Source organism: Haliotis cracherodii, unplaced genomic scaffold, assembly GCF_022045235.1.
Source record: "Haliotis cracherodii isolate W230 unplaced genomic scaffold, xgHalCrac1.p SCAF_2, whole genome shotgun sequence".
NCBI classification, from domain to species: Eukaryota; Metazoa; Mollusca; class Gastropoda; order Lepetellida; family Haliotidae; genus Haliotis; species Haliotis cracherodii.
In genome coordinates this window covers 58622694-58648989 of record NW_027266275.1, presented here as the reverse complement: position 1 = coordinate 58648989, position 26296 = coordinate 58622694, and the positions used below count along the sequence as shown (strand labels likewise).

The window sequence follows — 26296 nt, the reverse complement described above, 5'->3', positions numbered from 1 at the left end:
CGGCTATTGTATGTTTCAACTGCAAATACCACATGCTCGCACACCCGTATAACGTAACGACCTTGTACAGGTTAGACCATTCGTTTCAATGTTTCAGGTGGTGTTTCCGTCTGGGGTCAAGTATTAGAAGTATGAAAAGGTATCACGATAGTTATCGAGATATACAACTACACATTCGCGGCTAGTCTTATATAGCCTTACTTACAGTCGGATGTGTGCTAAATCAACACACATACATCTTGGGTATATATGGGCTATATACCCACGCTCTGGTCGGCATATACGTGATGTTCAAGGTAATACTTCATTATTTGACTCTATTATGGATGCCCAAACAAAACCCGTTTTACAGCACTGACACTTCTTTGTACAGTACACCATCCCGATTTATATAGTAACAGAATTCAGATCAATACCTCATGTGATGGTCTTTCTGCAATGGATACGTGATCGAATTGGTTAGATATCTATTTAAGGAGCAGCAAGTAACGACAAGGCCGGATCGGCTTTGAATCGAAGCACCTGTACGGTTTCGTCTCTCATTTTGTACAAAAATGCCCACATGTATTGGTATAGGATGTTAAAGATATTTGGATACCAGAGTTCATTGATCACATATAAAACATAAAGAGTTGGGTCTCACGCACTCTTTGTTATGCATGAAATGCAAAGGTTTTGGTTTTGTTTGTTATTTCCGCAATATTCGGTAATCGAGTCTGGACCAAACAATCCCTTGATTGACATCACGAGCTTCGATATACGTAAATGGGATACGTTGACATGCATCAACCAAGTCAGCGAGCCTGACCACCTGAACACGTTAGTCGCCTCTTACGACAAGCATGGATTGCTGAAGACAAATTATATATACCCGCATCTTCACGGGTTGAAATGCAGAGGTGAATATACATGAAACCTAAACTGGTTCCACTGTTTTATGTAGACAGGAGCCCAGTCAAGCTATGACCTTGCTGACGGTTTGAAGATAACCGTGTGAAAGATCACTGGCTAACCACTAAAAACACTTGGTTCGCATGAGCAAAGTTACTAGGCTGGAAATGGTTACCTAGCTAACGGGATAGAGTGGTTAGGCTCACTAACTTGGATGATGCTCATAATATCAACACTGGATAATTTACATTAATTTCCTATAGCTGAAATGATGTAGTGTTAAACAAATAAACAATACAATATACTACGGTTATAACGAACACGCATATAACGAACTGACCGATATAACGAACATATTTTTCAGTCCCGACCATTTCTTGTATAAATGCTGTATATAGGCTTATAACGAGCTACGGTTATTACGAACTAAAATTAGTGGTCCCTTCGAGTTCGTTATAACCATAGTTTACTGTACTATAACGCGTGTCAAATACGTAATACCCATGTACATAGTCAGATGTCAATGTAAAAGCACAGGCGTACACACGTGCGTGCATTAGACACACACATAATGTGTACTCTAACTGTCCCTGGTGTTAAAATATTAAAACTGTCCAGATTAGATTGATATCTTATATCAGTAGGTTTATGCCATAGAAATGTCAAAGATTGAGAAAAATCATATTGCAGCAATTTTTTGTACATGTTTAATTATACGACTTTTTTTCAGAGACGGGAATGTGATATAAGCATAATTTACTGATGTTAAACTTCAAAAGCCAGATTTTCATCACAGGATTAAATTTCCGATTTTTTAAATACTAACAAACCATTAAAACATTGACAGAATGTCGGGGGTTGAAAATAAGACGATCCCATATGAACATGCGCAATGCTTTCTATATGAAATATTACTTTGTTCCAAGTCGGATTTTTAATTTCCTTGTTTCTAATTTCCCAACCGATCGCACCTGCCTACCAAAAAGTACTATTTGACCCCCCCCCCCCCCAATATGCCCATGCATATGACAAAAAAACACGTCGAACGAGACTTACGATCAAAATAATTACGTCACCTATATAATGTAGAATGACTGGTAGGTTATCAGCCCTTGTTTCCCTGGCCTTTCAAGTCTCGCATTTCTGCGATCGCGTTAGAACTAATTTATTCTGGGGGACACGTGAAAGAAATGTCAACGAAAGGTTCCTTTGCCCTATCTACAACTAAAGTGTTGTTTATCCTAATGCTCTATCAAAGCTACCATAGTTCGGGAATACATACTGGGTATATGAAGGCCAAGCGGTGAAAACACCGCCACGAGGGCCATAAGATAGTCACGTGTCGATGAGTTGCTGGTCGAGCTTGTGTAAATTCGTACCCCGAGTTAGTTTGTTGTTCATACTATCAGAACCGTGTGTTTGCTCCATCCATATTTAACCCCGGGTGCCGAGTTGTGTCGTGTGTTCGAATTCCTGTTCGCTCAGAATGTTGGAATGTTAAAACCATACCAACGTTCTCGTGGGTTCACCGAAGACCTGATTTACTTCGGGTTTCCGCCCTTATTAAGCAGACCAGTGAATATCCGGGGTAGAATAGGTTTTCAGCAACCCGTGCTTGCCGTAAAAGGCGACTATACTTTTCGTAAGAGGCGACTAACGGGATCGGGTGGCCAGGCTCCCAGACTTAGTTGATGCATCTCATTGTATCCTGCGTGGATCGATGCTCATGATGTCAATCACTGGATGGTCTGGTCCACACTCGATCATTTACAGACCGCCGTCATATAGCTGGAATATAGCTGAGTGCGGCGTTAAACAACAAACAAATGTTAATCTGACAAGCCTTGACATAACGGAAATACCGATCCAAACAACACGAGACTCAAACTCACTCATTAATGAATTGACTGCGAGATGCCATTACATAGCTTGACACACTTTCTGACAGTAAGTCGTCGAGTTTCACACTGCAGTCAGCAATAGGACAGATGAGTTATCACGTCGGACAGTAAACAATGGAGTCTGAACCAATGGTTGATAACAAGAGCAACGATTCGCCTTCACTGGGTCTGGTGTTGAACAGTCAGCAAGGTCACACATTGTAATCACCCGATCCTCATGTGTCGACTCTTGTGACAATCATGCATAATGTATACTGCAACGAAGATATAGTTTCAACCCATGTGGGGTACATGGACCTATATATATATCTTCTCCTAGAAGTACAACGGGGAGATATAGTTTCAACCCCTGTGGGGTACATGGACCTATATATCTGTCCCTTGAAGTACAACGGGGAGATATAGTTTCAACCCCTGTGGTGTACATGGACCTATACATCTAGCCCTAGAAGTACAACAGGGTGATACAGTTTCAACCCCTGTGGTGTATATAGACCTATACATCTAGCCCTAGAAGTACAACGGGGAGATATAGTTTCAACCCACGTGGAGTACATGGACCTTTAATTCAGGCCCTAGAAGTATAACGGGGAGATATAGTATCAACCCATGTAGGGTACATGGACCTATACATCTGGCCCTAGAACTACAACGGGGTGATATAGTTTCAACCCCTGTGGTGTACATGGACCTATATATCTGGCAACGGGGAGATATAGTTTCAGCTCCTAAACATCACAACAGTAAAAGGCCGACGTCAACCTTTGAAATTTCAATTTAATATGAATGTTTCAGGATAATTTGTTTTAAAAGATGTCAATTGTTCGAGTTCCGCCTCTTAAATGAGCGTTACGGGTTATTCAGGGGTTGATTGGGCACTCCACCGATACCATGGCGATTAATGAAGGTCGCGTATCTCTTTCCCGCTTATAGTACAGCAAGAAGAATTCCTTTAGAATCTGTCTAGCTTTCTATGGCACATAAACACGTTATAGACGAGAACTTAATAGGCAACATATATGCTTAACTCTCTAGATGGAATTTCTCTACACGGAGTCGTTTATTATTGATGTTTTTTATAGTTAAGTTAATATAGTTATGTAAGAGTCAATCGAGTTTTACACTCCTTTTGATTTGAAGTAGCTTCTTTGACGATCTCGTACTTATGAATCTCCATTACACGAGATATCTTCGTCAAGCTGTTAAATATTCATTGCATTCGCCAGTAACCCGTTTTGTTTCAAAACACCTTTTGCCTTAAAGAAATATATTATCGATTCTTTCTCCACTTGAAGAGAAAGTCAGGTTTTGCTCCCTCACGAATCCATTCAAATTAGGATGAATGTGTTTACAACGTCGATAGCCAAAGTGACTTTAGGAATGCGTCTTTGGGGACCCTTAGGGCTTTTTTTTTCAAATATCTAACTATACAAACACGTTATTGTTGTCGGCGAGTTTTGTTTTATGAAATGCTAATGATCTGTTTGTACCGCCCATTGGTATTTCACGCCCTAAATCCTCATGGGGTCACGTTGTTGGCTGTGCGATGATTGGATGGACACAGCTATTTGCATATATTGCCCCGTCACATATAGGCATCTCCCATTGACACTGCATGACGTCACTTGCGTTGATTCTTTGCAAGCTTATCACGGGTGGAACTTGGAATGTGAATGTTTGTTTGTTTGTTGTTTAACGCCGCTCTCATCAGTATTCCAGCTTTAAGACATGTAAATTATCGAGTTTTGACCAGACAATCCAATGATCGCCGACGGGGTACGAGTCTGTTCCATTTGGTCGCCCCTTTTTTCCGTTTGTTTAATGTTTAACGCCGCAAGATATTGGAATAATAATGTTAATGTTATATGTATGCAGCATGTTATCTCATTGATGCTATTGTTTGTTTGTTGTTTAACGCAGAGCTCAGCAATATTCCAGCTGTATGACGGCGGTCTGTGAATAATCGAGTCTGGACCAGAAAAATCCAGTGATTGACATAATGAGCATCGATCCACGCAATTGGAATATGATGACATTCAGCAACCAAGTAAGCGAGCCTGACCACCCGATCCCGTTTGTCGCCTCTTACGACAAACTTAGTTATATATATATATATAAATAATTAACTGTGGTGCTCAAAGCTACAAAGGTATGTAAGTAATCTTACATAAATCCCAGTGAAAACCAAAAGACAGTAATAACTGGCCAAGTCTTTTCCGAAGAACAATTTATCAAGCTGTCGTGGCCTTATGTTCATTTACAGAGCAGTTGCCCGATGAAAGCGAAATCATAGCTTTTCTTCAACTGGTATTTTTTTCCCGTTTGATGGCCGGGCTGTATGGCTACGGGGCGGGTGGAACGACAGAGGAGGGAGGGGGAGGGGGAGAGAAAGAGGGGGAGTAGGGGTGGAGGGTGACAACGACATTGAGATGTGACACTACTTCGCGTTGTTTCAGAACAACCGAGAGCGGCATTTTCACAACTAGGGCCAGTGACTCCCCAGTTCGCGTTACAGTCAATTTCCATAAACAGCGACCGCCCAACAACGGCCTCCCATCTTTGATCGTCGGTATCATTTCCAATCCGTCGCGTCGTTTAAAATTCTTTTGTCAGCGTCTAGGGGGTCACCGTGCGTTATGTAACCTGATATCACAATCCCAATAATTTAATACAGCTCTTAGAGAACTAAATAACCTCGAAAACTCATACGTGGCTACGAAATACGGCTTTTAACTCACCTCGACACGGGCTCAAACTTGCTTTCTTAGAAATCACCTATGCGAAACGAGAGCCTTGTGCGTTCAATTTACAGTAAATTTTCTGGCCGTTGTGTCATAATTTACAGAAGCTAGCGTGCAGAAAAACAGAAAGTAAACAATTCATGCTGTCGCACCGTCATTATTATCTATCATGCGTAATACATGACGCGGTCTGACGTCTGCACGTGACCCGAATATAAAGATATTTTCGGGTGACTTGACACAGCACGTTGTAACTAACCCCTTCGATAAGACATGCTCGCGATAAATATTCTCCGATTTCTATTATACTCGTTTTACTATCCCTCGCCGTGGCTAACGGCGTAAACCCATCCTCACTGGCCTAAATGGTCTCCCTTGTGTGACCTTGCCCTTGACGAATAAGTTATGACTGTTTACTCGTGTAATTGTCTGTGTCAAACACGATCATGAGTCATTGTCTCAGGTCTGCTTAAGCTACTCGAGGCATGTAATATGTTTCATATTTGTCCCTGCGTGATCAATGTGTGGATATTACACCGATCCTTAGTTTCGTCAAATCAAACATAAAGTCATTAGTCCTTACTAAAATATCCGCTAACAAACGCACCAGGCCCGGTTACATTATGAGCATTGTGAAGCGCGGGGAGGGTATGAAATTCAAAATGCAGGGTCTCTGTTGTCGGCCCCGGCTTGTTTAATATGGCCTATTTTCTGAAATGACAAACTAGCTTTTACCGCTGGTTTGGCTTGACATATGGCACGTGCAGCGTTTACTATGATAATAGGCTAACAATGAGGATGGCTGGCAACTCGCTCGGCGTTCGCTGTCTGGGGAAAGATTTACAGAGCGGAGTCACTCGGCCGTGTCGAGAGTTACGGGGTTCGAGAAGGGTGAAGAAAATCTTGCCCGACTGACTGTTGACACAAAACAAATACTCCATTAGGTTTTAAACGACCCAACCCCGAGAGAACCCCATTTGTATTTGAGCGCCACCTTGCGGTGGGTCTTGAAATGCGAGGAATTCCCCACATGTCTGAGCGAATCTAACAAAGGCGGTGTGGGATAGCCTCATTTCCTAGGCTTGCTTGCTGACAAGGTGTCTGACCAATGCCATGCACGAACAGCGAGTAAAAAACTAAAAGACATGTGTTTTATTTATTGTTTCTCGCTCAGAACCATAAAGTGTTCGTAGGATATTCCTCAAGTATAAACTCTCTACAGTATCACAGCTCACGAAACGTGCCGATCTTTCAATTAAATTATTACAAATAAGTATTTAAACTGGTACGGCCAATTTAATATTTGAAGTTTCTTGTTTCCATTCCATTGTGAGATACGCTGTCAAACATTCGACGCTGGAAATAAAATATTTTATAATCTGCGAACAGACTTTGGTGAGTCTGTTGACGAATTTAAATCGCCTACAATATCCTATCATCTTAAAAAACTGCTTGTCTCAGCAATTAAACCGAAATACTGGGTCAATAAAACTTTGCAAAAGACACAAGCGAGGGGCACCACTTGTCACGGATTTGCAGAAACGGCTCTAAACCCGTCATAAAATTTGCACGAGTTTAGGTAAAGTGCCAATGTAAGGATTAGAGGTGAAAAACTCCACCTGTCAATCATACACGAAACCTCTCCGCCAGACGGCGCTGAACAACTGGTAGTATAAACTTGTCTCCGTCTGCAAGGGTTTCAATTTCTCCATATTTCTCTACCAGCAGAGGTCAAGAAGGACAACGCTGAGGGTCGATATGGTGAACTTGCCGAATTTGTTTCAGTTGGTTAAGGAATTTTCACTGGTCGAAAAGTTAAACATACATATATTCACTTCTGAATGATTTATATTTGCACCAAAGAAGATACCATTCTTCCATGTTTCTTTTAAAAGATGCAGACGCCTTCTTCTGTAGACTTATACACCTTCTTCTGTAGACTTATACGCCCTCTTCTGTAGACTTAAACGTCACTGTGAAATAACCATTGTAGTTCGCTTCCATTGCTCATTTTGTAGGAAACACTTTCATGAAAGGGATGTATACAAGTAATAGTCTATTACACTGCTTAACTTTTCGAACTGAATCAGAACTCAAAACTGGTTCTCACACGACATCAAACACTCGGCAAGGTGTAGACCCTCAATGAAATAGCTGTTGAAACTTTGGTCGCTGCCTCGGGAATATATTTTCGCCTCTTAGAAATTGGCTCCCACTCAAGATATATTCTCTACCGTGGTATGAAACATCTCCTCGGGAAAAACAACACCACCAGCTCTAACTGCCTTACTGATTGACACCATTTTGTGAAACAAGTCCAAGAATTTAAAGGCTCTGAAGAAATACCTGGCAAATGATTTATGCAATGAAACCCCTTAGTTGCGTTTCTCGGAGTGGGTATTTCAGTAGTTTTTATTAGCTTAACAGAGGAAGGGTGGATATACAATTTATACAAGACTATTTCGTGAGGGTCCACACAGGTGGTATTGTTGTTCCACAAGTAAATATTGGTAGCTCAGTTGTGTTCCGACATCAATGGAAGAATGCCATCTCCATTTGGGAAAGCAAAGTTAGCATTTCACTTGAAATAGATCCTAGGGGGGTGGGTTGGGGTGTTGTAGCCTCATTGTCATAGTGTTCCCTGGTCATGCCAAAGACCTGGGTTCGAATCTGACATGGGTACAATGTGTGAAGCCCATTTCTTGTGTCCCTTGCTGTGATATTGCTGGAATATTGCTAAAAGCTGCATAAAACCAGACTCACTCACTCATTTAGTCTGGGGAAAACTTTCTAAATTACAAATTCTCATTATCTATCAAACTTGAGGTTTGATGGAATACATTTTTTCTTGTGGGCACACCTAAACATGTTAAATGTGCCCTGTGGTACATATTACAACAAACATATTTCTATCCCTGGCCTTGATAAAAACCTTGGACAACTCATTAAATGCATACTGCCTTCATAAAGAGTTAAAGCTTTGAGTAAATATTGAATCTTAAACAAACTTAGTGTCATTACTAACTGATACCAGGGTCAGATTTATTTGTGCATCAATATACAAACTTGCAAGATGACTTTATCACCATCTGTTGATCAATAAATATCAAAACATACTCATCACGCATGTTCCCACCCTCCCTGTAGGCCCTCACATTGTTGGGTGTTCCTTGACTGATGGTACAGTGTATGGGACAGGCCTATTCTGAGAATGTGTTTGAGAAGCCCCTGTAGAAACCGCTATCTAGAGATGACATAATTACAATTCCATCTACATCTGAGCGGGACCAATGGCTTGTTAGTCCCAGCAATTAGCCAAGTGTTCCCCAGACTTTCCCTGCTCATGATACTCACTAGCTAACTGGAGTGAATGGCATAACTCCTGGTTATAAATGCTACTGAAGAATAAATCTAGGGGCCTATCTCCTCACCTGGGGCCCTGAATGGGTTGGTTTATTCAACAACATTTGTGTGATGTGTTTTACCTCATTCTGCAATCTATTAAGTTAATGAGAAAGTATAAACATAATAAGTATAATAATCCTGTTGAGAGTGAGATTTCGTTTGGTACTTGTTATCTTTTTTCATATAATGTAATATGGGAATATTATTTTGTGGAACCTAAGTTGGTTTTTTTAAAGTAAAACTGATTTGTATTCCACTAACCCTAATTCTTATCAAACTTAGTCATCTAAAATTAGTAAATATATATTTATTCTAATCCAGTAGTTTAAAACATTATCATCAACAGAAACTTACAAAAATCTCCGGTCTCTAAATGTCATTAAAGATAGTTTTGACATTCCAACATATTTTTTTTCTAATTAGCTTCTAGACATTGGATGCTGTATGTAGCCATTTCCAAAAAATAACAAATGTTATGAAAAGAGAGAGGTAATAATTCTCAAATGGACATAAATCTATTACTGTATTTCATTTTGTACATTGAATACATACAAATTTGATCTGACTGCTGGCACTTTTGAAACATTGCCACGCTACATTCTCCAACCCACACATGGCCTCTCATGAAGATCCCACCTGCGCTGGGCCCAGGAAAGTATTTATCTCTGAGTAGCAGGAACACAGCAGTACCGCAATGGTACAGATATTGGCAAAATATGTCCTCTGGCATCGGCTTCAGAGGAAATAACACATGAAGCTACAACTGATGCCAAATCTGATACATCTTGTGCAAAGTATGTAAATCTGTTCTCCTCTCATTTAAAGGCAATCCCATTATGTCAAGCTTTCATTTACATTATCACAGTTTTTTTATTGATAATTGCAGGCAATGTGTTATGATGACAGTATGTTCTCGTATTGATAAGGACTACTTGTTTTGTATAATACATCTCATACTTTCATAAACTATACGTCTGGTATAACTTTCCTTAATGCAAAGCAATTTTATTGACGCATAAATTTGCAAATAATATTTTCATGACAAAAGTTTATATATGATGCACAAGTAAACATTTTTCATCTTAGTGTTTAAGGCCAACTATTTTATTTGTTTAAAATCAGTTAACAATTATATACTACATAAAAGAAGTTAAAGAACACACAAAAATTTCACATGGTAAAATGGGTGTTTTTTTAACTTGTTTTGAGTAGTATGTATTCTAATTCTTGGACTGATCTTTTTTCTGCTGCATTAATTAACCCTTGCTTTTTATCTTCAGGACCAGACACAGCACATCCTCAATTATCCAGGATATTATATCTCCATTCCGATACAATTAATGCCCTGGATCCCTTCACCATCGCTTTGGTTTGGAAGTGACGTTACTATTGTCATCCATCCTATCACTAGCTTAGCACAATACGTTCCTTGCAGATGAGGGTGACTGGATGGCTATTCGAATCAGGATCAAAACAAAGCTGTTCTATTATGTGTCCAGGGTAATTATCCTTATGCAATGGATATATGATGTACTGGGTAATCAAGGATGAACATGGCACTGTCAGGCTCATTTACAAATGATGTCAGAAAATACGGTATCTAGATGTATATGTAAGGAACAGTGTCATCTTCCTGAGGCAAGGGAGTTAACTGACTATGAAAGTCCAGTTTCCACCCTTGCCAAACTAGGCTTGAATTCCGGAGTTGTATTTTGGCTGTACTAGGAAGCCTAATTAAATCATGTAACAAAATTGACATCCGGTTCGTAAACAACACGGATTTGTTTGAAGATATGCAAGTGATACAAGAAGTGATATGAGAAGTGGAATCCCATTGGTCAGTAGGAGCAACATAGAAGGGAACTTGTAATAGCCACTGGTGGCGCTATGATTGAACTATGACATTCCAGCCTAGTTCGGCAAGGGTGGAAACTGGACTTTTACAGTCCGTTAACTCCCTTGTCTCAGGAAGATGTCTTTGGGTCTTTAGAATATATCTTGCCCAGTCACTAAAACATGACCCTTGATTTGTTCCCGGTGGTTCTCGTCTCCTGTATTTTCTGCGTCAGATTTGTCTGTCCAAGTCTGGTCCTACTGGATTAAGTCTGGGATCCATGTAGCAGAGAAAGGCTGGCCTAAGGTGTGATATTTGACTTGTGAGAGCATTTATGTGATGATAGGTACTGATAAGGTTTTACAGACTCAACATGTAAACCATTGTGTATCTCTCTTATGAAAAACAGCAACACATTTCTTCTTAACCAACTGCCAGAGGCATCACTTATTCCTAGATTGCCATCTTCGGCAATTGAAAACTTGTGATTACACCCTGTGAAATCTTCCCTGCCCACACAAGATTTATGCACTATTAAGAAATGCACAGATTTGTTCAGTCTTTTAATTACATAATTAGACTCAATCATGTCAGTGAGTGAGCCCTCTTCTTTCCGGCATTACTGCAGGTTATTATGTGATACCTTTTTCAAAAGAGTAATTATTAGAGAAAAACAACATATTTTGTAGAAGATTATTTACTAAAAGAATTCTGCAACTGTGTCAGATCAAGTTGCAATTCTGCATAAAGAATTCAGTGTGGGCGAGGAATAGGAACGATATCGGTTATACAGATGTGAAGTTAAAAGTGCTTTTCACCAAAAACTGTCTGAAGTTCAGGCGTATGTCCCTTAATCATGTGGAAAGTTGCTTCAAGAAACATGGAGTGAGGGGTATGTGTGTAACCGCTTTGTTTCAATTTCAGAATTTCTATACTATAGCTTACAGGACTATTAGCGAAAACAAAATATACACCACAGTTCTATTTCCATTGCTGTATAAGCACCGATCTTTTTGTAAAATAAATTGTTTCAATGCTATATCCCTTCAGTGTGCAACTGTGTGAACTAATACTGGGAATATGCTGACTAATGCCAACTGAAATATTAGCTTTGATATGATGGATCATTAACAATGATAAACAGCTTGAGATAAGTGTGTACAACCTCACACCCCAAAGTGAACCATTGCAATAAATCGGCCCATTCAAACAACTTGTAACTTTTGTATGCATTCCCTGAAGCCCTGAGCTCGTGGAGCTCCTTCAGGTGGGGGCTTATTCAACAATCTAGAAATGTGAGGAATTGTTATGCTACACAGACAGCTGTTTAGATAATATGACAGCAGAAATCCAGTTAATCAGGAAGCAGATTTTTAAGCCATGTCTTTGTCTCTCCCTGCAGTTACACAAACATCGTCTGCATCATGTTGTCCTCCTCAGTTCTACAAGTGCTCAATCCCACCCTAGTGCCCAGCACAGCCCTCATGATAGCGCGCCTAGCAAGACCCTCATTATACCGTGGCCTCCCCCCCCCCCCAAGCAGGGGCAGTCACAATGAGAGCACTCATGTTAATGACCACCGACCTTGCCAACACTCAATGTATACTACAGCTCAAGTAATTCACACAAATCTTGTCAATTTCGCTATTGTTGTCATCAATTGCGTTACAAAGTGAAATTGGCCTATCATATACATACGACTGGCCATCCTGCCTAGCAAACAGACTGAAGGTGTTTGGTGTAGAAAAAGAAATCTGCGAGGTATGTTTGCCACCAAGCCTGTACCTCTATGCAAAGTACAAAATACGAGCAAAAATCTTGGAGCTGTGCCAACAAAGGGTCAGGGTTTTCAAGTCACTTGTTAAATCATTGCCAAATAATTAACATCTTTGCTTTTGGTGAGCAATTGTCTGCGAACGTCTGTCTGTATAAACCTGCCTCTTTTACTCAGGTTTATAAGTAACTTTTACACATGTAATAGGACACACAACTCTCCTTAGTAACCAATATTGAACCTGGCGATCTGGTGATGACAACGACACTATTTGGATGGGAAAAAACACAGTGCAGTAATTGAAAAAGTTTAATTACAAATAAACATGATTTTTTAATTGAGGTAACATGTCTGAACATATAACACTTTTCATGTTGTAAATCTAACCTTCATATTATCATAATCATTATTGCTATTCTTGTAGAGAATGTCAGAATGAGGCTTGTCTGCTCATGTCAAGATACAGCTTCCCTAACCATACTTGCACAGGGCTGTAAGTGGGACTTATCTTTATGAATATTTATGAGGAAAAACTAGTCCACTGATAGTCATGTTGGGGACACTTTGTTCTCGTATTTAAATAACACTTTTTCTAGCAACATAAACGCGAAAAACATGAATCGATACAGAAGGGTGTCCACTATGTTACAGTTTTCACAAAGCTATATGATTATTATGTGGAAAGCATATCAACAGTGCAAAGAGTACATACCTTACTGCATATACCAGGTATAATGTGATCAGATTATGTACCAAGTATAATGTGATCAGATTATGTACCAGGTATAATGTGATCATATTTCATACCAGGTATAATGTGATCAGATTATGTACCAGGTATAATGTGATCAGATTATGTACCAGGTATAATGTGATCAGATTATGTACCAGGTATAATATGATCATATTTTATACCAGGTATAATGTGATCATATTTCATACCAGGTATAATGTGATCAGATTTCATACCAGGTGTAATGTGATCAGATTTTATACCAGGTATAATGTGATCAGATTTTATACCAGGTATAATGTGATCATATTTCATACCAGGTATAATGTGATCATATTTCATACCAGGTATAATGTGATCAGATTTCATACCAGGTATAATGTGATCAGATTATGTACCAGGTATAATGTGATCATATTTTATACCAGGTATAATGTGATCAGATTATGTACCAGGTATAATGTGATCAGATTATGTACCAGGTATAATGTGATCAGATTATGTACCAGGTATAATGTGATCAGATTATGTACCAGGTATAATGTGATCAGATTATGTACCAGGTATAATATGATCATATTTTATACCAGGTATAATGTGATCATATTTCATACCAGGTATAATGTGATCAGATTTCATACCAGGTATAATGTGATCAGATTATGTACCAGGTACCATTACCAGGTAATGTTTAACACATTCTTAAAATTTTATTCAAAAATGTAAATCTAGTATCTAACATTTTCCAAGATAAAATACTTCCATTATCAGTAAAGATTAAAACAACACATCTGATTGTGAAAATAAACATGTTAGTCAAATAACATGCATATAAAAAAACCCATTTAATTAAATTAATTTTTTTGAAACCATATAATGATTTGTTAATGCAAATGCAAGAATAAATTATAAAAACTTGAACAATGTGAAATATTAGGAAGTGCTGGCAATAAATGATAAACTAAAATATGCACCTTATCACCTGCAAACAGAAAAGATAATTACAAAATTAAGTCAAAAGTAAACTTTCATAACTAAGTTTAAACAATATATCTAATTTTCCTAGACATACATTCAGTGGAAATAGCAAGAAAAATTTACAAAAAGTTGTATTTATTTTTCTTGAAGATACATGTATTGCAACTCACCATAGACCATAACTTAATACATTAGCCATTTTGATCGAGACTTGGATGAATGATGGATGGTTTGCAGTATATCATAACTGATCTCAAGGACACAGTATGTGACCTCCTATATAAAAAATGTTCAATGGAGAAGAGAATAGCTAAAGAGCTGAAAATCTCTGACTTCTGTTTATCCAAAGGCTCCAAAAAGGTGATGCTAAGTAAAATTCAATGAAAACTTTCCAAGCCATTAGAGGTAATGTAATTATGGCCACGCATGTGACAGATTCCCATCCCAAATAGACGGATCATAATGGGGAACGCCATGAATAATTGATTTACGAGAAGAACAGAAAATCAACACGAAAAATGGCAGTATTCCATGAAATTATTTTTTGAAGTTCGTTACTCCACTGTGGCTAATATCATGAGGTAAAAGCTGATTTCGCGGAATAGAGGCATCACATGCCCTTCAACAAACAGAAGCCATTTACACGCCTCAACAAATATGAAACTGTTTGTTAACCATGATAATCAGTTAAAAATCAAAGATATTTTTGAAGCAGAAGGTCCGTTGGCAGTCTTGAAAGCAATTGATTTTTCATTGTTGTAAATCAATGTTACTTAAATGACATAATTTTTTTATGAATTTCTATTCTTTTCCATCGATCTCTGTACTGTAATAGCGACTTTACTATTCATAGCTCACGAACCCAGCCTAAATTATTTTCAGAAAAGAATGTTAACATTAATGCCTCAGATTAAACGATGTAAGCAATGCATGTAGAAAAGTAAAATCTTAAAAATATTTACCATAAATAATTTTTAAAAATATATAATTTTTAAAAATAAAATGATATACATGACATGATAAGGAAAGTATGGCACATATGTCGAGAATGAAAAATATTTCAAATTCAAAAATAACATATCACAAAATCAGTTAAACTTCTGTTCAGTCCTAAAACCTTTGTTCCTTGGCCAACAGAGACAAGACACACATGTCACACAACTGAAATCTACACGTAATCTACACACGTATATGTAACGGTGACAAAAGCAGGTGTTGTAAAGTCAGAGAAAATATTTTTCCCTCCACACCTCCCCACAAGCTACGGATCTTCTACCGACTTTCTAGGCAGGAAAACAGTACAGTGGACATCGATTGCATCAAGTCTCTCGATGAAAATACATTTCGTTAGGAAAGCATTACCACACTGATGGATCAATGACTTGACAATTGAGTAGAATGAGTTAGCATTCCATGAAAATCAATTTCGAAAGAACCCCCCTGATCAATATATATCAGCTGAGTGTCTTGATCTAAACACTGTCGTCATTGACTGAGAAAATCACTTCTATTGTACTGGCTGAAAAAGACATCTTCTTTTTTTTCCCTCCCAAAACTAATCAGAGACCTGAAAATCACAATCTTTGGTATAATGGATTATTGATTCGAAAAGCTTGAAACTTTTTAAAAGCTTGTGCACGTTACCGCGTTTCCATCATAACTGCAATCAGGGTTGTTAGGTCTGACTTAGAGCCTATTCACAGCTGAGTTCCGGATTGAAATATCTGAAAGCTTCTGTCATTTTAAGATTAATTAGAAAATACAAATAGACTTACTTCCTTTGATCTTTAACAAGAGGATGAGCAGGAAGGGAAGGCAAGTTATTTACTATCTTGACACTGCTAGTTTTTGTCTCTTCTCTGACAGCCATATACAGCTTATTCAAAACTTGTGAAAAACACCGAAAAACATCTTATTCAATCGCTCATAGTTTCCGGAATGTGATCAACCGAAACAATTTGATATGTTAAAACATTAGTAGTGAAAAAGCTGTAAATACCCATTGCCCCTATGCATTACTTCAGAAATAAGTCTTGGGAGATATTAATTGCAAATTTTCTTAATAACATTATCTCTCCAAGAGGATTTTGGTCACATCTGTTCGAATACATTTACACAATTTTGCTTTTGTTTTTCTCTTGTGCTCATGGAGAGTTTTATGGGCATGTCTGGAACTGACCATCATGGCAAGGGGGGAGTGAGGGAGGAGAAGTACCACAATATTTTGATCATATCAAAGTGTGTCATCTTAATAGGGAGGAAAGTCCCAAATGATGTTAGTTATACCACTGTTGTGAACCCCATGACTACTGGTTTGTTTGTTTGTTGTTTAACGCCGCACTCAGCAATATTTCAGCTACATGACGGCGGTCTGTAAATAATCGAGTCTGGACCAGACAATCCAGTGATTAATATCACGAGCATCGATCCATGCAATTGGGATCGATGACATGCATCAACCAAGTCAGCGAGCCTGACCACCCGATCCCGTTAGTCGCCTTTTACGACAAGCATAGTCGCCTTTTACGGCAAGCATGGGTTGCTGAAGACCTATTCACCCTGGATCTTCACGGGCCCCATGACTACTGGTGTGGTGCTATCATTATCAAAGTGAATCTGGGAGTCGAACCCAGTACCAGTAGATCCAGCAGCAAAGGAAAGCAACCCTGCAATGTTAGTTGTGGGCCCTTAGACAACTTGCCCCAAACACACGTCTCCTCACTGCTCACAAACATCACAACTACTGCTATTTGTTTTTGACTATCACATGGGTCATAGTGCCTTTGTTGTCTAAAAGTTGATAATTATTGGATATTTACCTGAGGAAAGCAGTTAGAGGACACTTTGGCAAAACTAAGAACCAATACATGAATAAAGCCAATACTTCAAAATATCCAACGATACTTCTCTAATAAATTCAAGATGTATTAGCATCTAGATCACTGTCTGAATTTTATACACGCCAACCCACACATTATCCTCGTTGCTTTAATTCCAGTGTGAAAAGCAATGGCCAAGATATTGAGAAAACACTTAAGCAACTGTCATTGTCTGAGAGTGCTTTGGTCTGATAACACAGAACTAGATAAGAAAATTGGCAAAATCACTGTAATTCATCTGTGAAATACGTACTGGGCACGTCAAGCAAGTTAGACAAACTGACTAATTGGCTCTTCACATCGCTTCTGATATTTGTCTTCTCATAATATCATGGCAATCTACACAGGATGTATCGATAATTATCATAACCCTTCAAATTTAACACCAGGTATAAAAAATATTGATTTCAAAAAGTAAATGACAGCGAAAAATGTTCCAAGGATTTTAAGAAAAATATTCTTTTCTATTATTGGCAGAACATCCATGACCCATGCTATCATACATCATAATGCGCACAAAATATATATTTAGAGATGTATCTAATCTACTACTCCGGCATTTGCCTACCTGCCGATTTTGGCGTAAACATTTCTTTGTGTGACGCACATACTGCCAGTAACCTGTAGCCAAGGTCAAGGTCATATCCCGGCTGAGCTGCAACTTTACTCACCACCTGCAAGATGACAACAAATACAGCTATCATGAGTATCAGCAAGATGTTAACAGTTAAACACTAACATTCAGGAAGCACTTTTTATAGGTGATATCTTGTGCTGATAAAGTCTCTTACCGTCATGAAGACCTGAAATCACATCAAGATATGAGTGGATATGTCGTCAAGATATGCAGCGACTGCATCAATCTAGAGACCCCCAAACGTCGATTATCAACATATGGAGATTATATTGAGTGTGTGTCATACTGTTTAAAGAAACTTGACCAACAATATTTGTATTTCCTGAGCCCGGGTTGCAGACAGGGATGAAATCTGACATGTGAAATTGGTACTTGGTATGGTATGACTGCAGTCATTTCTTTACTATCCACACCTGGCATTTAGCAGAAGAACAAGTAGCTCCCACATACAGGGATGAGAATGGATATTTTCCTTTTGAGCTGAAACATCTTTACAATGGAGTGTGGTCCATGATGTGGGGGTGTTTATGGGGGAAGCCATCAGATTTTAACAAATTTGTGGTCATTAAAATTAGCTAAGATTCTAAGAATCTAATCTCTGGACATAATATACTGTAAACAGTGTCAAAAACAATAACACAACAATACATTATACAATATGTAATTCAATCATTTATCTGGCAATAACCACCACCCCCCCAAAAAAAAGAAAAGAAAAAAAAAGAAAAGAAGAAGACAGAATTCCAAACTAGTAGGCAGCACAGACATTAGCAAGTATACAATTCTCAGAGAGGGCGTCATGAGAAGCTTTTTGTGGCAAAGACTTTAAAAATCAAACAAATGAAAGGCATCTGCTAATCTGCAACCTAGCATCAGTGTAGGAATGTGAACATGGAAAAAGTTGATATTCTGACTGAAAATGAAATCCAACATTAGGATATTTTGTTTTTGCTTCTAAAGGTATTCGACCTCGTCCAACTGATAGAAATTAGATCTTACAGGAGTCTTATTCATTTATGAATACGTGACAAACATATAGAACATATCACTGCTGGTAAAAGTGCAGTTTAAATTGTCAATTGTCTATTGTGAGCAAAGTATATGGCAAGAACTGTGACATCCCATATACAGTGTCTTCCTACTATGCTCCATGTTTCAATATCTTTAGGTTTATCATTAGGTTTCAGAGTGACAAATCCTGGTTGGTAGGTGGTAAAAATACATGCAAAAGACATTTTTAGATGTTTTTGTTCCTCAAAATATTTTGAATGTTTGATAATTATGTTGATGATGTCAGAGTTGCTGTGTGCTGTGTTGATGAAGTCAATGTTGCTGTGTGCAGTGTTGATGAAGTCAGTGTTGCTGTGTGCAGTGTTGATGAAGTCAATGTTGCTGTGTGCAGTGTTGATGAAGTCAATGTTGCTGTGTGCAGTGTTGATGAAGTCAATGTTGCTGTGTGCAGTGTTGATGAAGTCAGTGTTGCTGTGTGCAGTGTTGATGAAGTCAGTGTTGCTGTGTGCAGTGTTGATGAAGTCAGAGTTGCTGTGTGCAGTGTTGATGAAGTCAATGTTGCTGTGTGCAGTGTTGATGAAGTCAGTGTTGCTGTGTGCAGTGTTGATGAAGTCAGTGTTGCTGTGTGCAGTGTTGATGAAGTCAATGTTGCTGTGTGCAGTGTTGATGAAGTCAGAGTTGCTGTGTGCAGTGTTGATGAAGTCAGTGTTGCTGTGTGCAGTGTTGATGAAGTTGGACATATTCAAAGCACACTTTATTTTTGATGGTGAACATTTAAATGCGTTGGCATAATAAAGAAAATAGTGCTTTCCAGTTTTTATTTGACTCATTTTTCTAGAGCCATCGGTTCCATAAACCAAGTTATAAAAATCCTCAATATGGACGCACTCAGAATCAATCAACACCACCCACGCAACCTTCCCACAGTAATTGAAAACATGCAAACTGTGCTATCTGTTTTTACTTCAGTGAATCAAGTTCATTTACGACTACGAAAATAATAACAAACTTGATCATGTCTACACGATATATGCGCAGATTTTTACATACAAATTGTAATAGCATAAAACACCAACACCAACGTCATTGCCTATGGTAAATATATTTTGTTGAAGCTCCAGTGAATCTGATAGCACTCCATAAAAAACTTCATTGTTAGATTAGTATACAACATCTGTTACTGTGTCAGATGTTTGGTGTAGGTGGTGTGAGGGCGTGATGGATGGATACGGTAATTATCACACATTCCGACTGTGCAGTCTCCACCGATATATACAACAGAATGTTTCTACATTATATTATGTTCATAGCTGGGTATATAGATGTTGGTGCTAGTAACTATCATTTCAATTATTTGGGTTTGGGTTAACCAGAAAATATATAGCCTATATCTTGTAGCCTGGTGTAAGCCTAATGCATTGGCTTACCATAAATATTTGCAATATAATTCTATCACATTTTGGTACCATGGATTCCAATGATTTTGAACAATTGACTTGTCTTTGCATGTGTTTGTGATGGGTGCCAGTGATAGTGATTTCCAAACACATGCTCATGATATAGCCAGAATGGTACAATGAACTTCTTATGATTTTGGAAAGGGTCTCATCACTTTTAATTAAAACCATAGATGTTGTATCAACAACCAGTGGAGATTCAGGAGTAGGACGGGACCCAAGTACCACATGCTTGTTGCAAGTTCTGACAAATTAGACTTGAATGGTCATGACATAAAACCTTACAATCATGTTTCTGGGTGCAAAAAACTTATTCGAAATAATTAGGGTAACCAGGTTTTTTATTTACCAGTAGTACTCGCTTAAACAACAAGTTTGGAAGAAAAGGGTGTCCCTTTATTATATATATTCACAATTTTAAAGATCTAATTGCACAAATTTTTAAATTTTTTTTATTTCACCTTTTTAAAAAGAAATCTATGTAATGTTGTTTTCACATGAAATTATGAAAGTAAAATCCAAAGTATATTTTTATGCCTGAAAGAAACATAATTAAAGGGTGTATCCCCCTTTAATTATGTTTCTTTCACGCATAAAAATATACTTTGGATTTGGAACAGCCAAATTGTTGAAATATTAAGCATGTTTATCTTACTTCAGATATGGTTGGGCCATCAATCTCATGAAAAAAATGCGAAATTAAACTTCATTATCATCATATCCTGGAATAAGCTCATCCTTGATATGTTCTTAACAGGATTTGCAGAAATCCCTCAGGGCTTAAACTGGAGAGATTAGGAAAATAATTTCATTCCAACCCTCCTAAACATGCCTGTTTGAAAACTCACTGCCCTTGTTTTAAGATGCCTTTGATTTTTTGTCTCAGTAATCTTGAACATAGTTATTGTAGAGTTGAAAGAAAACTTGAGTAGTCCTGTACTCTTGCCATTACCCCTTTGAGCAGAAATCTGTCATATTTAAAAATTTGTAAGAAAATTAGGAATAAAAAGATTAAGTGATAATGTTGTGTAAGAGTGAAATGGGTACCGGTAATATGCCAGTCACAAACAAACCATTAACATCACTGTGGTTTTACGCCACTTTAAGCAATATTCCAACAATATCATGGAGTGCACACCAGAAATTGGCTCACACATTGTACCCATATGGGGAATCAAACCCAGGTCTTCAACATGACGAGCAAACACTTTAACCACAAGACTACCCAACTGTTCCTATTATTCAGTATGATGACACATCCAAGTACCATTCATTCTCATCACATTTTACATGCTCGATTACAAGGAACTCTGTTGCTTCAAGGAATAGATTCACAGAATTAAAGCATGAGCCAAGACTGCAGCCATAGGACATTCACTGAATCTAGTTGATAGGTTGGACACATCTTCCTGAGGCAAGGGAGTTAACTGACTGTAAAAGTCCAGTTTCGACCCTTGCCGAAATAGGCTGGAATTCCTGGGCTCGATCTTAGCACCGTCAGTGGTTATTACAAGTTATGTCCCTTATAAGCCTCTCCTATGGACCAGTCAGATTCCACCTCTCGTATCACTTGCATTTGTTTCAAACAAAATGTCGGCACCCAGTGAAGACGATCTGCTCGATAATCAAGATCTATATTGTGATAAAACGGGTTTTACCTCGCGAAGTGCATCAAATCACGTGAGCACCTTGATTGAAAATGTGAAAAGACTTGGAAAATATCTGTTGACAACGAGTTGGAGATGCACATGCTTTGAAAATCATGCAATCGACCGAAATCTGCACGACAGTTTACAAACCGGATTTCGATTTTGATTGGACTATGCATAGACTCGTTAGTCCAGCCAAACTATAACTCCATAATACCAGCCTAGTTCGGCAAGAGTTGAAACTGGACTTTTATAGTCAGTTAACTCTCTTCCATTTTAGTCAACATTTATTAAAAGTATCAGATCATAAACATCATCTGCATTACAGATTATACCAACACAAGGAATCAAACCCAGACTGTGTATGTGATGAGGTAACACTAACTACTGTGCTGCCCAAATGGGCATTGGTTGTTAGGCTATTTGAAATTGGATAAAAATAAAATTGACTGAACAGTGTGGAGAATGTGTATGTTGACACCTTGCTAACAGGTTATTGATCAGCTTATGCGCTCTCTATCATTATCTCTATCCAACTCAAGCATACTCCCTTTAAAGAATTTCAAAAGAGTCAGTTTACTGATGGTTCTTGATAGAACTCCTATACACATTATCAAAATCCTTTTCCATCTTTGAAAATGTCGAGATGGGCATGAGACTTCCAGAAATAACAATCAGTTTCAAGAAGTACGTGAATAATTCATTATCCTTATATACCAAGCCCTATTCATTGACTTTAAAAGAGAATTCCTCAAGTCTACTTTCAAATCATTAAGAACTGCTATGACGCATGTGCTATCAAGCATGATTTTTAAATGTGAAAAAAATATTATTACCTAACCACTGAAAGATGCCGAAGTCAGAAGGCATGAATATTTTCTCTGTAGTTTAATCTTCTCATTTCTACTTAACGCAGCTAAGTGTAAATGCAGGACTGCAAATGACGAACTGATAGTGATCAATATCATGGCAGTGCACACAACCACTGAGATCTGTCCATCAGGAAACTATAGCTTACAGCCATTTTTAAAAAGCCTTTCAGCCGACCTTTTTTCTCTGGTGATGTAACAGGTCATGGTATAACTAAATCAGAGGCATTTTCATGAGCACGTCTTTTTTGTCGTCCGACTTCGATTTTTTTATAAGCAGCTTTTGTTCTTTGTTACAGGCTAGGTTTATTATCTTTTGGCAATTACATGATAGTTATTTTAATGTTTCTTCAAGGCATAGGGAACTGTGACTGTGTTTTTTGCGAGACAATAAATCAATAGCGTTCACTGTCGTGCTGTCTATATAGTGCTACACAGGGTGGTATAAATTTCTGTTAGCACTGACATCGTGTGCTATTTCTTTCCTTGGCTGGGAGCATTTCTCTTTTTTCCCCAGTAACTACTTTGATCTGATGTTTTTTTATTAAAAGATGTGACTTGTTACATATGATGGTTTGCTTAACGGAGATAAGAGGGTTTTTCTGTGATGGGAGAATCGGAACATGCGTGTGATGTTTGTGCGGCTGAGCTTAACAAGTGAATTACATTTTATCATTAGAAGAACCTAAAATAATGAACAAAATTTAGGATAATTTATGTGTCAAACCCTGTTTTAAACAAAAATGATAATGATGTTGTAACATCATGGATTCAAACTCCTGATTAACTCTTAAATATAATAAAAAACTCTTAAAGCATGGTTAAAAATAATTTAAAAAATGACTTAAAACCCCCATATTTTCAAAATACAAACTTGAAAAGAGTAACTGCAAAGCAAATAACAAATTGATTACTTTTTAAAAGTTTAAAACTAGAAATATTGAACAGATAAAACCAGGACTATAATAAAATATGAAAACTTGATCTCAGCTTTTCAAAAGAAAACAGTCCAATCCAATGTCCCTTTCCCAGTGACTGATTATTGCTCTTGCATGAAAAAGCATGAATGTCATTTGTGATATCAATCACATTTCCCCCAATCGTTTAACAGGATGATATTGTCTTTTTCCTCCCTGATTGAATTTCCTTCTTCTGCCCATAGTACAGATTAAACCGATCAATAAATTATCGGTTACCTTCTTCATCTGTGGCAAGAAAATATACACCATGATCGCGATATTGATATTTTCATTTCCTGCGCGACTTCAGTCTTTTCTGCTCGACTGAGTTTGGGTCTGTCACAGCAAGCACTTCACCTCGAGGGAAGCTTATTTTCATGTCCAAAAGTGATTGCAATTTCCGCCAAGCTTTCATATTTCGCGAATACTCGACTGGTCCTATTTTTGGCCAAGATAATCAGTTTCAGTCTGCACAGTTCTCCAGGGATGGCTCACTTGAACAAAGACAAGCAACTCACACTGACAACGACATTGTGCTATCAACAGTCGTCAATTTCATATACACGCAACAACAGCCAGTCATTGCATCTTACCCGAACACAGTTGTACATAGCATATAGAAAGTCTCCATTCACTGGGTCAAGTAAGAGATTAGCTTCACTCGTAGTAAATTGGGTGTCCTTGTTTCAAAAGGTTACATATATTTAAACTTCATATACATATACATATATATATATTGATGTAATTGTGGAACTTATTTTGTTTCATATTTAATCACATCTTCCTGAGTCAAGGGAATTAACTGACTATAAAAGTCCAATTTCCACCTTTGCCAAACTAGGCTAGAATTATGGAGTTGTATTTTGGCTGGACTAATGAGTCTATGCATAGTCCAATCAAAATCGACATCCGGTTCATAAACTGCTTTGCAGAATTTGGTTGATTGCAGGATTTGCAGAACATGTATACCGTCAAAAGATATTTTCCAAATCTTTTCATGTTTTTGATCAAGGTGCTCACATGATTTGATGCACTTCGCGAAAAACCCATTTTTTTACAATACAGATCTTGATTATCAATCAGACCATCTTTACTGTGCACTGCCATTTCGTTTGAAGCAAGTGCACGTGATATCAGAGGTGGCATCTGATTGGTCAATAGGAGGGACATTGAAGAGACATAACTCATAATAGCCATGGGTGGGGCTATGCCTAGTTTTGGCAAGGGTAGAAACTGGACTTTTACTGTCAGTTAACTCCCTTGCTTTGAGAAGATGATTTATTCAGTAATGTCAAGCCTTGGTGCTTTATGTGATACCAATATTATAATTTTTCATGGAAAGATTGTATGATGGTCATGCTTTACATGTAAAAATTATTAAAAATTTAAGTCAAAGATTAAAATAATTTAAACCAAAAACATAAATTTAATTAACCACCATAAAATCTTTCTTAATAAGAATATACTATAAAGACAAATACACAAAACATGATACCCAAAATACCACCTGCCTACACGCTATGTCAACACTATCAATAACAAATAATACAACTTTACTTCCAAAAACTGCAGTTTGTATATCAGTATTTCATCCTATGGCTCTATCTGAAATCTATTAGCCAATTTTCTTGCCAATTTCCTGTCAGCAGCATCTTAAAGCTGCAACATCATCCCAATAACGGTATCTACCGAACCAATTCCACCGATAGCATCACCAAACCATAGTATGGCATAGAATGGTTTACTCGGCGGCAATGCAAGACAGGAGAAGACCTGCTCCCTCCAAGAACCATTCCATCAGCTTCTCTGTTATGATTCCCTGAGGGGTTAGCTTCTGTGCTGCATGCCCAAAGGTATGTGATGGCACCAAGAAAATGGCATAAACATATTCAGGGGGATTCTTTGGAGGTACTTTGAAAGGATCTTTACACTCAGGAGAGTATCTTGTTACTGTTGAGAGTATTGTAAATATTAGTTTGGGACCATTCAATTATTATTGGGATGGGTTATGATGAATTTTGATGTATGAATACAATAAACAAATTAATTCCCCTTTAAGCCATTGCATATCATTTTGGGGATTACAACTTGCTGTTCATTTCAATGAATTCACTGTGCAGAGTTGTGTCACTTGGGGAACCTATGATTGTGGGTTCGAATCCTGGTTCACTCTGATTATGTTTCTAGGTTTTTGGAAATTTACTCTTCCAAACTCAACAAACCAGGGCCCCGTTCCACAAAGCGATCTTAGCGCTAAGCCAGTGTTAAAGTATAGGAGTTACGAGTTACGCCCTGGGCCCCGATCAACAAAGCGTTCGAAGGCTACGTCATTCATAAACCTATGATAAACTGTACAGTTACGATAGGTCATAGTGCTGAAAACACTGAGGAAGGAGACAATGTACTTCATAGACCACAATACACCTGTTCATGTTCAGGAAATATGAAAAAACATATACCCACTGAAACAGACTCCTAACAATGAAATAATCTCCACAAAGAAGGATACACCAAGTGAAACAGACACATAAACATTTGTCCAAGAATATTTAAGAAAGTGTATTGTACTTTTCTCTCC

At 38.0% G+C, this 26296-nt stretch overlaps 1 protein-coding gene across 5 annotated transcripts in view; it reads right to left on the bottom strand.

The window, feature by feature from the left end:
* LOC139468286 (zinc finger MIZ domain-containing protein 1-like) overlaps positions 1-26296 on the bottom strand; it is a 412922-nt gene that overhangs the window by 46948 nt on the left and 339678 nt on the right. For all 5 annotated transcript variants that reach the window (XM_071250157.1, XM_071250160.1, XM_071250161.1 and 2 more), the window contains one exon: positions 17705-17810. In XM_071250157.1, the coding sequence (XP_071106258.1) occupies positions 17705-17810 (106 nt within the window). The remainder of the gene's footprint in view (positions 1-17704; positions 17811-26296) is intronic.